At 38.6% G+C, this 14,093-nt stretch overlaps 2 protein-coding genes across 3 annotated transcripts in view; one reads left to right on the forward strand and one right to left on the reverse strand.

The window, feature by feature from the left end:
- The first annotated feature begins 6,230 nt into the window (after positions 1-6,230).
- On the forward strand, positions 6,231-10,691 carry LOC107581486 (protein zyg-11 homolog). 2 transcript variants are annotated; one of them, XM_016267066.1, is made up of 8 exons: positions 6,231-6,388; positions 6,483-6,530; positions 7,792-7,989; positions 8,083-8,135; positions 9,324-9,421; positions 9,510-9,628; positions 9,827-9,867; positions 10,610-10,691. In XM_016267066.1, exons 1-7 carry the CDS (start codon positions 6,269-6,271, stop codon positions 9,863-9,865), a joined length of 675 nt encoding a protein of 224 aa, XP_016122552.1. In that variant the 5' UTR covers positions 6,231-6,268; the 3' UTR covers positions 9,866-9,867; positions 10,610-10,691. The 2 variants fall into 2 exon arrangements, with proteins under 2 accessions (XP_016122552.1, XP_016122551.1); XM_016267065.1 differs by having other exon boundaries at positions 9,510-9,623; positions 9,822-9,867.
- The window catches only part of echdc2 (enoyl CoA hydratase domain containing 2), a 14,314-nt gene continuing 10,822 nt past the window's right edge, over positions 10,602-14,093 (reverse strand). The window contains exons 8-9 of the mRNA XM_016267064.1: positions 12,354-12,452; positions 10,602-12,250 (exon numbers count right to left, since the gene is read on the reverse strand). Coding sequence (XP_016122550.1) covers positions 12,173-12,250; positions 12,354-12,452 — 177 coding nt within the window. The 3' untranslated portion in view covers positions 10,602-12,172. The remainder of the gene's footprint in view (positions 12,251-12,353; positions 12,453-14,093) is intronic.

A 14,093-nucleotide genomic window follows, 5' to 3' on the forward strand; every position in this document is an offset into this window, starting at 1 on the left:
CTTTTTGGTAACTTCATGACTCGTAACTTGCATGCACGTAGTTTATTTTGCGCTTTGATATGAAAGGATACAGGCTACAGCGCGCCGGCGCCTTTGTGCGTGCAATTGAAGAGCACGTGCTGTGAGCACAGTACCGTTTCCACGCTCGCTTGACCCGATTGTGAAGAGGAGCGCGCATCTGAAACGTCTCCCATTCTCAGTTGTTCTGCAACTGAATAAGTGCACTTCTTGTCAAGAGAAAAAGTGACAGAAGCAGCAGTTGTGAGTAGGGTGGCCAACCCTAGCCCAACCCCTGCGTTAATTGCGTTAAATATTTTTAACACGTTAAACTGACATAATAATCGCCTGCGTTAACGTGCTAATTTTGACACCAATAATAAATATATATATATATATATATATATATATATATATATTTATTTATTTATATCAACACCGCGCCACCGGCAGTAGTTGGTCCATTACCACCGCGGTGGTAAAAATCTGCCACCGTCACAGCCCTACCAAGAACATCGACAAAATGTTCCATGTGGCATCAGTTGTTCAATAGTAATTTTATGAAGCTACGAGAATACTTTTTGGGCACAAAAAAAACTAAAATGTGATTGGTTATAAAAGGCACACATGATCCAAGTTGACAGTTACGCTTTCTCCAATAGCAAGTAATACAGACCCTCTCATCTCCCAATAGTAAGACAATCTCTGGTATCACGACGCATGTGTATGCTTTCCTCTGAATGTAAGCAACGCATGCGAGTGGTGCTGCTGATGTAGAACACACATGCGCTGCGCCTTGTTTATGTTCAATGGAAAGCACGCAAATGCGCCGTGATACTCTCAAATTATTGCTCCACCATAATGAAAAAACTGACAGTAAAAGAAGAATTTAAGACTAATAATTGTGACGGTGCCCCTAGTGGCAACGCTGAGAATGCAACATAAAACTGCACTATGATTTGCTATTGTTTTCAACTAGGCTATAAACAGACAACTTTTTATATATGTTTTGGCCTTTCATTTACACATCGATGGCATTTTGGGGGCCTGAAAACGCAAACTTTACTGGCCTGGCATGCACAATACAGCGTTTTGATCGTTGCCATCTGTACACAAAACTTTTCAAAAACACCATTTTAAGTACACCGTTTTCATGTAAACGTACCCGTAATGTGCCATTTTTGGCAGTATCAGTGTTTTAACAGAGAAAACATCTGTCAATTATGTATTTTACAATATGCATGAAGAACCTCAACCATAAACAGAAGTTCATTCTGTTCTTCAGAGAGAACAATTCAAGGTTCAAAATGCATCATGAACCAACCTGTACTGACACATTTGATTATGAGTCGTAGTTAGTCATAAGCCAACATATCATGAGCATATCATAATCCTCAAAAACTTGACTGCCCGGTTATCAGAGTTGTGGCTAGTTCCCTCTTTTGAACATTACAGTATCAGGCTACTTAACATGACTTTGATTTAGGGTGATTTCATCACATAACTGTGCTCTATTCAGACAGAAGGATCCTGAAAGGCTGTCCCATTTCCATATATGATCAATAAGTGCTGAGGCAGAAATAATTAATGTCTTCTAGTTTACTGTAGAAAAAGACTGAATGGATTCAGTGCTATTGACCAGCAACTTTCACGGTCAGTATAAACATGCATTGTGGCTCAGAACACAGTCTGCTTGCATACTGGCATATTGGGCATCATAATTGATGACTTTGGAACACATTTATAATGGGTTGACAATATAGATGACTCAATTCAATCTCCATTTTGATGTTTTCTGTTGATGCCTGAACAAAACTTCATCAACCATTATTTGGAGTGTGCCTCCCATTCAATAATTACAATAAGCCCTTGTTACTTTTCATATGAAAAGGTATCAAACACTTTCAAATTCTGTCCATTTAATGTTTGTAAACAACTCAGTTTTTGAGTGTTAATTATTACATCGAAAACAAAAAGCAATTATATTAAATAGTTTTGACTCTTTTTTCTTAAATTTAGCCTTTAATATTACAGTAACATACCAACACACAGTGTTCCCTGAGCATTATTTGAGCGTTTGTTTTCTTTTTAAAAAAAAGTCTCATACTGTACCAGACTAATATCCAAACGAATTGAATCTAGCTAGTGAATCGGAATCGAATAATAAAAATAATAATAAAGGTCAAGATATAAATACAGCTTAAATGTTCAATAATAACCGATTTGATTTTGATTCACACACAAAAATCGCTTTCGGTTTGTTTTGAGATGTGTAAAAACACACAAGAACTGTTTTTGTAAACATATATTCCATTCAAATTGCCTATGATAACATAGTTACCAACCAAAACACAATATGTACTACAGTTATCCTACTGTAAAACCATAAGACATTGATATGGGAACTCTTTCAAACGGTGCCAGAATTTTGTTTAATATCTTTTTTGTAATGACAGCAGTGACCAATGCCACTTCTACAGTAGTAAATGTGGTAACTATTGTAATTTGGCAGAAAATATGGTACATTTTGAAAGAAATTAGGTTGTTCAGAAGTGTCAAATTAACCTCAGTTTGCACGAGCGTGTGTGTGTGTGTGAGAGAGAGAGAGAGAGAGTGTGTGTGTGAGAGTGTGTGTGTGAGTGTGTGCGAGAGAGAGTGTGTGTGTGAGTGTGTGCGAGAGAGTGTGTGAGAGAGTGTGTGCGAGAGAGAGTGTGTGTGTGAGTGTGTGCGAGAGAGAGTGTGTGTGTATGTGTGTGAGAGTGTGTATGAGTGTGTGTGTGTGTGTGTGAGTGTGTGCGAGAGAGTGTATGAGTGAGTGTGTGTGTGTGAGAGAGAGAGTGAGACACACCCCGATTCAAACTGGGGTGGGGGGCACATGAAACCCCTCCAGACAAACAGCCGTTATCCTGCATTGATCCACTTGCATCAACCACGAGAATAAACTTAATCCTGCAGATTAATACACACACACACACACACACACACACACACACACACGTACACGCCAGCAGCAAAAGCCTGGTTTATTATCATCAGAACCGCGCGTTGATCACGCAAAAGTCGTCCAACTACACGCAGCCAGCGCATGACACACACATGCACATGAATCCCCCCTAAACAGTCGCATCTTCAGTCCGTTAACAGCATGTCGCCGGTCAGAGCGGCTCTAGTCGCTATTAATCTCATCATAGGCGTGCTGCTGCTGCTGCTGCTGCTGTAGCCTGTTAGCTAACATCTCGCTCATAACAGCACACTGCGCATCACAAGCAACTAACGTTACGTTAAACGGCGCATCAGACCCGCGCGTTGATCCCGCAAAAGTCGTCCAACTACACGCAGCCAGCGCATGACACACACATGCACATGAACCCCCCCTAACCAGCCGCATCTTCAGTCCGTTAACAGCATGTCGCCGGTCAGAGCGGCTCTAGTCGCTATTAATCTCATCATAGGCGTGCTGCTGCTGCTGCTGCTGTAGCCTGTTAGCTAACATCTCGCTCATAACAGCACACTGCGCATCACAAGCAACTAACGTTACGTTAAACGGCGTCAAACTCACCGCTTCACGATCCGTGCTCAACTCCTGCGCGCGCGGGGATGCTGCGACCGTTACTCCGTGCAGCACGCGACGGTCCAGCAAACTAATATAAACAACATAAAACAGCAACAGCCGAGCGCCTGTGATGTCCCAGCAGGAGCGGCAAGTGTCCGCGAGTGAGCCTAGTGTGTGTCCGTCGATTCGACAGGGGGCGAGGCTACGTGCTCAGTCTGATCCTGCTGCAATCTTATTGGAGGAGAGCGAATGTGGGCGGGGCTACTGGCTTCATCTGATGCTGAGAAAGGGCGTGGTTTCAGTCTGCTGCTGCTGCCGTGACATTAGAGGTGAAGAATGCCTGAGCATCATGTATTATTTCTGGGAATCATCTTTTAGTACTTTTAAGGAAGACATTTTTGGGAAATTTTGATGCAGTTTTATTGTATATTCTGCCCTCAGGAGTTTGTTTGTTGCCAAATGCTTTTATTTAGATTTCAGACCTCAACAGCAATAATGTGTTCACTGATAAATGTATGGTAATACAAATATTGAACAAAAATGTAGTAGCCTAACATTAATTCAGTTCGTTCATTTTATACACTACCACCACTGATTCAAACTCATGTGTGACAAACCATTCGGGTTCACGTTGAGTCGGACATGACGAAAATAATAAATTGCGGTTTAGAAAGTGAGTCTTTCGTTAAAAGTTTGTTTCACTAAACTCGTTCTGAAGTCAGGTCACGCTGTATGTTTCTGATTCACTTAGATGAATGAACTGGGTTATTGGTTTGGGAAGCAGACTGCACTTTAAATGCTTTTGATTCACTGGAAAAAACGGTTCATAAGAGTCATTTGCTCGAACATCAGACTACGCGGGTCGCGCATTAGCATTAGCGCATATGTTGTTGATTCACTTATAAATGCATTACAACATTGTTGTTTTTTGTTACCCTGGCAATACGCCTGTGTCTGTGTATACTCTTGTTGTATATGTTTCTTATGTTTTGCTTCATGATTTACTGCCTTCCTGTTTTAATGTTTGTACTGTTTAGGCTACTGAAAAAAATGTTGATTCACTAAAAAGAACGGGTTCATAAGAATCATTCGTTTGGGAACTAGACTCGCTGTGCGTATTTGATTCACTAAACGGACCGTTTTTACGAGTCATTCGTTCAGATAGCAGACTACAGTGGTCGCGCTGTGATTCTGATTCACTGAAAAGAACCGGTTCCTAAGAGTCATTTGTTTGTGAATCAGATCACACTGGTTGCTGTTTCAGAAGATTCATTTGAAAGTACCGGCTCAATAAATGGTGTTCTGTTTAGATTGGCGTTAGAATGTGGGTTCAAGAACAGTTAACAGAGCTGAGCATCATGACAATCATTTGGTTCCGGTATTTAAATGGAAAATGCTTGTTTCCCAACACTAATAGCAGCTACTAACCTCTTCACACTGGGATCACAGAGGTCACCATCAGACCATCTGGCGTTATAGACATGGGACATCTGAACATCATATTTAAAACATCTATCTATCTATATATCTATATATCTATATATATATGCATCTATGTTAGTGTTAAACAGAGGCAATGAGGGGGAAACTAAAAATGAAAAAGCTAAAAGTTTCAAGAATTCAAAGCCATTTTATATCAAGTATGTCATTTACGTTTAACATTTTGAAACATCAAAATATTAAAGTGAATATTAAAATAAATGTTCACTGCAATCTGTTGACCATAGTAATACCTCAAATGTGTGTGTGTGCGGATTCAATTTAACTTGAGTATGCTTCCTGCAACCACTGTTTCCTGACATCAACCGCTTTCGGAAGCCCAGACAAAGACGTTTGGAGGTGAAAAAACAGCATTTCAGGCGGTCGCGCACCGGACGAGAAGCGCAGCGTCTTTAAAATTCAAATACTTTATTTTCTATGAGTGTAGGCACACCGGTGGCGCCGTTCGGCGTCTGTCCGTGGCGCCCAGCTACGTCGTGTTATACTTGTAAGAATTGTTCTAGACATGCCAAAAATTTGAGGCTACAGCCAGAGCCAATGAGCGCACGTACTGGCACTTTTAGCAGGGTTGTGATAAAGAGTGGCATGGCAGTGGCATGTCCACAAGGGGGGCACGGGGTGGCCACAAACATTCTGTTTTTATTCACAATTTGTACAGTGTCCCAACTTTTTTGGAATCGGGTATTTGGAATGTATTAAAATTAGTGTATTTTATGCACATTTATGTAAATGTGTGTGTGTGTGTGTGTGTATATATAGATTTTTAGAATGATATAAAGTATAAAATAACATTTATTGATATAAAATGTACTTACAAAAATGCATCCTAAATGTAGAAAACAAAAGTGTATTATTGTTCTCATAATGCAGAAGTATGGGGGTAGAATTGTTGCTTAATTCCAAATAAATAGATTATGATCCACAAATAAATAGAATGAGATCCACAAATAAATCTTAAAGTTTCACAAACAAGAAATAAATTCACAAATAAATAAAATGAGATTTGCAAATAAAAAACATATTCACAAATATATATTTGTCACAACCACAACTTTGCCTGGGATTTATTTGTGAATCGCGTCCTGTGCATTTGTAGATCGCTGCACGCATTTGTGAATCGCGTCCTGTGCATTTGTAGATAGCTGTTATCTCTCTCTCTCATTCTTCACATCATAGCAACTCCTGCACATTGTGTGGTAGAAAACGTGTCAGGGTATCATGGATGCCACGTTGAAGTTCACACTCAGCGCTCTGTGGAACCTCACAGATGAATCTCCTACCACCTGCAGATACTTCATAGAGAACCAGGGACTAGAGCTCTTCATCAAAGTACTCGAGGTAAACACCTTTTTATGGAATTTTCGGAAAAGAAAGCAACAGTAATTTGTTAAAAACCTGCCTTGAATTCTCGTCAAAATGTCTCTTTTTCCAGTCCTTTCCATCAGAGTCATCCATTCAACTGAAGATCCTGGGTTTACTGGTAAGAAACAATCTATACAGTGGGGGTCAAAAACTGATTTAAACCTTAAAATTTGATTTTTATTAGTTTTAATTTAACACACATAAACACGCACACGCATCTCAATAATGCAATCCTTCTGTTAGACTGTCTCACAAATGAATTAGGTTGAATAGCTGTCAGCTGTTAACACAATTAGATAATACCAATTTAGGTCAACCAATTACCTTAATTTTGTTCAGTCTGTGGTGTAAAAAGGTCGCATTAGCAATTAAACAAAAAACACGCACGCAAAACATGGTCAGGTCAAAGTGTCATAATTTTTGGTCCCAAAATTTTATAAATTTTACTGGTAGTCCACTCTATGAAGAATTGTTGGGTATAATATGTCACAGTTTACTTTATTTTGCTATCCTCACTTACATAAATGAACTATAGTGTCCTGCAACCACTAGTACAAAAATATCAAAAATGATATCTGGTGTCTGGATCATTTTTGGTTTGACTGTGTATATATAAACTTTTATTCAGCAAGGATTGATAAATTGACCAAAAGTGACAAAGATGTTTCCTTAAAGATGCTGTTCTATTGAACTTTGTACTCAAAGAATTAACAAAAAATGTATCACATTTTGCCAAAAAAATTCAAATTAAGCAGCACAACTGATTTCAACATTGATAATAATAAGAAATGTTTCTTGAGCATCAAAATGAGCATATTAGAATGATTTCTGAAGTGACACAGAAGACTGGAGTAATGATGCTGAAAATTCAGCTTTGCGTCAGAAATAAATTGCATATTAAAATGTATTTATATTATATTTCACAATATTACTGTTATATTGGATTTTTGATCAATTATATGTAGCCTTGGTGTGCATAAGAGACTTTTTTTTTTTAAACCCCAAAACGTTCGAACACTTCGTGTGTGTGCATGCATAACATTCTTTAGAAGCATTTTTTTGTATCAAGCCTCTAATAATTCTGTGCTGGTTATGCACTGGAGAGAGAAATACATATTGCAATGTTGTGCTCTGGTGAAATTGAATTGAGGTGAGTGATTCTGAAGCTGTGGGCAGCACTGATAAAAACGCCTTCTCGTGTCAAAGGAAGCACTGCTGAGGGATTATGCTAATAGTTTCCCTTAGTAGAAAGTATAATGAGACTATTTCGCTTTGTATTCAGTTGTATTTTTGGAGCTGTGGTCCCCTGTGCTGTTGTTGTCCTTTCTCTATCTTGTCTAGTTCTGAATGTGTTGTGTGATTGTTTCCTTTGTATTCAGAACAACATCGCTGAGGTGGGGGAGTTGCACGGTGAGCTGATGGTTCAGAGTTTTCTGGATCACATCCGCTCTCTGCTGCACAGTCCAGAGGTGGAGGTCAGTTATTTTGCCGCAGGCATCTTGGCACACCTCACCTCACGGGGCGAGAAGGTGTGGACCCTCGACCTGTCACTCAGGACCACGCTGCTGGAGAAACTGGTGCGTGCTTGCGCAAACACAAGTATAAATTGTTTGGGTATTATTGCACCTGAGGCCTGAGTAAATGGTTTAATCATTATGTATCTCTCCCAGCATTCGGTGATTCTGAAGTGGCCAATGCCGGAATGTGAGATGGTAGCGTACAGGTGAGAAATGACAAGAAACATGCTTCACTGAATGTGAAGCAAAAACAGTGTAGAGTACTAAAGAGGTGTGCTACTCAACAACAGAGTTTGTCAGGTCTGGTTTTGGCCATTTTTAAGACATTTCATAGAGCACTGTTATTGTTAAAATGTCGATAAATTATTAAAGCTTTGAATTCAATTGATTAGACACCATTTTTAATAATCAATTTATTTAAACTATTAAAACGGTGCCCTAAAAAAAATTAAAACTGAGAATTTGGGGGAAAAATAAAATGAGTTCATTGGGCTCTTAAATCCTCAAACTTTTATTGAGTTTGGGCTTAAAATCAAAAAAATTTTTAAATATAAAAATATATTGTAAGATAAACATGAATTATGATTTTTTTTTTATGGAACCACAGGAATAAAGTTAATAATGCATGAGCTATTTTTTCCTATTTATTTTGTGACATGAAACAATTTTTAATGTGCAAAATGTCTAAAAAGTACAGATTTTTTTTATAAATAAACATTTAATATATTCAGTTAAATTTGTAAAATGCATAAAATGTTTGTTAAAAATAAATGACAACAAGGTAACAACAAGTTTGCAATTAACTTTAAAGTTGTTAACTAAAACCTTGACAGTACTGGTTGTGTTGAGCAGTGTTATTTTTGTATTATTAATAATATACTATTACAGTATTTTTATTAATATTTGAATTATTTCTGTGTTTGAATTTTTATTAACATATAATTAATATGATTCATGTTACATAATATGATATGTTCAGTTTTCATTTCTTAATTTAAAAAAATCAGATTAAGAAACTAAAATGAATGTGCCTTTTCCCTTTTTTACATTTATTTAGTTTTTATTGTTTCCATTTAGTTTTTTTCCATTATAAATTTTTTTTCTGTTATTACACTTGTTTTTCATATTCTAATTTTCAGTTTACGCGTTTCATCTAATATGTACTGTATGTTTTATTTCAGCTTTATTTCCATTTAAAACAAAAACAAAATAGTTTTAGTTAACAACACTTGACATGACACTGGTGTTCAGTCACATTAAGGGGGTCTTGCTTTTGGTTTAATGCTTGTGTAGACCCCTCTTCTACTTTGCCATTCATGCACTAGAAAGAAAATGATTTATAGTATTATAAAGAAATAGAGTTTTTAGTGTACATCTCTGTTTGTCTTTTCCAGGTCGTTCAACCCTTTCTTCCCTTTACTGGAGTGCTTCCAGACCCCAGGAGTCCAGCTGTGGGCCGCATGGGCCATGCAGCACGTCTGCAGCAAAAATGGTGAGATCAGCACTATAAACCCAACACTTCTGAGCCCAGACACTTTGTGTTGTTAATTTTATTTCCTGTACTGCCTACATGAATGCAGCGGGGCGGTACTGCAGCATGTTACTGGAGGAGGGAGGACAGCAGCAGCTAGAGGCAATGAGGTCACATCCCAAAACCCACGGCGACGTGCGGCGATTGGCCGAAAGCATCCTAGACAGTGTAGGGTAAACAGTGATAATAATTTAATAATTTAGCTCAAAGGGAATCATTTAAGATTTTAAAGGGAACTCCACCATTGATATGCAAGGGAATTAGGACAGAATCACTGTTTTACGGCATTTTTGTGACTCCTCGTGCCTCAACTCGGTTCTGACCAAATCTTAGATTGTCTGATTCGGTCTGATATCCTACAACAGTTTACATCGCCACAGAGCCACCCAAAATACACATGCATAGAGGTACGTGTCCACAGAAGAACCAACGTCAAGTTCCTTTTACATTTTAAAAGGATAGTTCACCCAAAAATGAAAATTCTGTCATTAATTACTCACCCTCATGTCGTTCTAAACCCGTAAGACCTTCGTTCATCTTCGGAACACAAATTAAGATATGTTTGATGAATTCCGAGAGCTCTCTGACCCTCCCATAGACAGCAAGGATCCTAACACGATCAAGGCTCAGAAACGTAGCAAGGACAGCATTAAAATAGTCCATGTGACATCAGGGGTTCAACCGTAATTTTACGAAGCTACAAGAATACTTCTTGTGCGCAAAGAAAATAATAACATAATTTATTCAACAATTCTTCTCCCCGAGTTACCGTTTTCCGCCATTTTGGAGAGTACCCCAGAATGTAATCAACGTAATCAGCACTGATTATTTTCTTTGCGCACAAGAAGTATTCTCGTAACTTCGTAAAATTACACGATTACTGAGGTCACATGGACTATTTAACCAATGTCCTTGCTACGTTTCTGAGCCTTGATCGTGTTTTGGATCCTTGCTGTCTATGGGAGGGTCAGAGAGCTCTCGGGATTCCATCAAAAAATATCTTAATCTGTGTTCCGAAGATTTCATTTTTGGGTGAACTATCCCTAAATCAGGGATTTAACCTTCGAATTGCATTTCAAAACTTCACTTTCTAAAGTTTAAATGTTCAATTTTAGGTCTAACGTGAGATTTTAATTCCACATTTTCCAGAGAAAAACCTTCCATGACACAATTAGTGGTCTCTGGATAGGATGCCGCAAAAAACTGGAAGCTTTTTGTATGTGTTTGTGTTCACTTGTGCCCATCCGTATGACAATGACGCTCTGCTGCTCTTCCTGTTAAGAGGAACGTGCGGATGAATTACTTTGCGTATGTCTGCACACGACGGAATCCGTTATTTATTTGACGTAAGAATTAAGTCTCCGTTATCTGAGGAAATGTTTATTTAGATGCGCAGCAGCTCATAGAGCGCGTTTATGTTAAAACGTGGGAAGTATGTGAGAGTTTATATGTGTGTATTAAGAGCATGTGCATCAGATTGCTATGTATGCATATTCAGATTTGGATGTAACTCCATAGGAAATTTCAATTAAAATTACAGATTTCTGTCCTGTTGGGCATAAAATGCAATAATACAAAAAAGACAACAACAGAGTTGGTAACATTAAGAGTGGAATGTTAAATTGCATCTATGAGAGAGAAAAAAGTGTGTATTGAAGTGCATTGAACAGCATGAGAGCTTTAGGGATGAAATATATTTTTATAGACTGTATATGAACCGTGGCAGATGACAGTGTTTATGATATGTTGCACGCAAAGTATTATGATCCAGATTTGAGTTTGTTTCAAAAATGGTACTGGACTGGACACTCCGCTGAAAGATTCCTCAAGAACCCAGAGCTCTTCAGAAGCAAACGAAGCGGGTGGAGATGAATAAAAATAAAGCTTTTGCCTTTGCTGGAAAGCAGGAACGCGTCAATAAATGGATTGCCTTGTAAACCACGTTGAGAAATCAAGCATGTAGACATAAAAACGGACGCAGATAAACGGCACCTTGTAAAAAAAAAGTCAAGAGGAAGGACTTTGTTCTCATCATGGCAACTTCGGAGCGCTGGTGATTTGCCAAACGTCATTGGATTTGCCTTCTTGCTAAACATACTTGCATTGAACTTGAAGTTTGATTGAACTTAACACCAATGAAGCTGTTAAACAGCAGGTTCAACTTGTCTTGTTTGAAATTGCAATAAAAAAAAAATGATATTCCATTTTGTTCCAGTGATCTACAGAAGCTTTTTTCTGTTTATAAATGTTTAATTTCCCTTGATGTGTATGCTTCTTTTCGCAGCATGGATTTGGTTTTCTGTTCATAACGGCCATGTATTATGATGAGATGCTCCAGCAAATGTGCTTTGTTCCAGAAAATCTTATTGTGTCATGCAGCTGTTCTTGCACATTGCATGAAATAGTATTTGTTACCATTTCTACTGTAATTCTAATTTCGGCTGGCAACTTTGGCCAGGTTTACAGACCTGAAATACTTCACAACATAGCATGGAGACTTTCATTATGTACGTGAAAAATGCACATGACAAAGTCCTTTTTAAATTATTTGTGGTGGTTATTTTTAGGCATTACAAAGCTCAGATTTCAAAAGAAAATTGAAACCCAACACTGGTTACAGTGTAGTAACGTAAGTACAGCATGTTCAACATGTTTGTACTGTAGTACATGTGGATTTGAAACATGTTGTGCAGGTTTAAAACCTTCAGATATTCACTCTCCAATGTACCTTGGAGGCCTCTTCTCTATAAACGCAGCCATGCCCTCTTGTCTGTCCCGTGTAGGAATGAGCTGAGAAACCATAAAACATTCAGTCAAACCAAGTACACAAGATACTGCGACAAAATCAAATAGTGCAGATTTGTTTCATATGGTTTATGTATGTATAACTCACCCTGGCATAACACATTCCCTCAATAGCCATTCCTGAAGAGATGTCCACCTCCGCGCCTCGATTCATGGCTACTTTAGCCATTCGCACGGCAATCGGGGCCTGGGGAGGAAGGAAAACAAACACAAATTTCCTGTTTAAAACACATTTTAATTTTTTTATTTTCTGTTATGTACAGTGGAGATCAAAATGAGAGAACCTACAATTTCCTAAATTTCAAGGTCACTGCTTAGTCCTATTTAAAGTTATCCTAACCGGAGTATAAGGGCAGTTTTTTAAGCATATTTCATAAATGAATTTTACTCTGAAGCACAGTATCAAAAACTTCAGTGAGATATTGGAAAAAGAACTCTGATCAAAATGAGAGAACATACAAGTTATTTGTGTTAATTTGGCACATGTTGCTAATTTCCTTAATTGTATGACAAACCCTATTTAACTGGCAGCATTCCTCCAATTTTCCCTGAGATTGTAAGATGACGGGCTGCTCTGAGGTGACTGAAACCCTGCGACAGGAGGTTGTCCAGATGAAGGCCAAATGGAAGACCCTTTCAGCCACTGCAAGAGAAGCTGGTCGTTCCAAATCTGTGATTTCTATAATATTGCAGCTTTACAATGACACCATTTCATTCAAGTCCCCAAAAAGTCTGGTCGTCCACGTAAGACAAATGCACAAGAAGACAGGGTAATCGGTTCAACACTGCAGCTGGAATTGCTTGCCAGTTCAGTGCTGAACGGTCTGGATCTGTCTCGGGACGTTTAAGAGAAGTCGGACTGAAAGCGCAGGTAAAGCAGTTCCTTGAAGCTAAGAACATTGAAATAATGAAATGGCCGGCCCAGAGTCTTGGTCTAAACCCGACTGAAAATCTCTGGAAAATCCTTGGCGACAAAGTTATGGCAAAGAAGCCCACTACAGTCACCAAACTATGGAAAAGAGTGGAAGAACAGTGGACCAAGATCACACCACAGCAGTGTGAGAAACTAGTGATGTCCTGCAGCCACAGATGTGCTAAAGTCATTGAAAGCGAGGGCCTCTAACTTCCTACTACCAAAAGTTTAGTTGTAATCTTTCGTGCGACAGTGGTTATTGTTCTCTAATTTTGATCACTGTTTTCCACAAAATAAAGGTTTTTGTTAAAATACCTTGGAAATTTTGTCAAACGTGTTTGTAGATCAGTGGTATACCTACAGATTAATACAGTGGGTACGGAAAGTATTCAGACCCCCTTAAATTTTTCACTCTTTGTTATATTGCAGCCATTTGCTAAAATCATTCAAGTTCTTTTTTTTTCCTCATTAATGTACACACAGCACCCCATATTGTCTGAAAAACACAGAATTGTTGACATTTTTGCAGATTTATTAAAAAAGAAAAACTGAAATATCACATGGTCCTAAGTATTCAGACCCTTTGCTGTGACACTCATATATTTAACTCAGGTGCTGTCTATTTCTTCTGATCATCCTTGAGATGATTCTACACCTTCATTTGAATCCATCTGTGTTTGATTATACTGATTGGACTTGATTAGGAAAGCCACACACCTGTCTATATAAGACCTTACAGCTCACAGTGCATGTCAGAGCAAATGAGAATCATGAGGTCAAAGGAACTGCCTGAAGAGCTCAGAAAGTTGTAGAAAGTCAACCATCACTGCAGCCCTCCACCAGTCGGGGCTTTATGGCAGAGTGGCCCGACGGAAGCCTCTCCTCAGTGCAAGACACATGAAAGCCCGCATGGAG

This window comes from Sinocyclocheilus grahami, unplaced genomic scaffold, assembly GCF_001515645.1.
Source record: "Sinocyclocheilus grahami isolate Dianchi unplaced genomic scaffold, SAMN03320097.WGS_v1.1 scaffold35.1, whole genome shotgun sequence".
Taxonomy (NCBI): domain Eukaryota; kingdom Metazoa; phylum Chordata; class Actinopteri; order Cypriniformes; family Cyprinidae; genus Sinocyclocheilus; species Sinocyclocheilus grahami.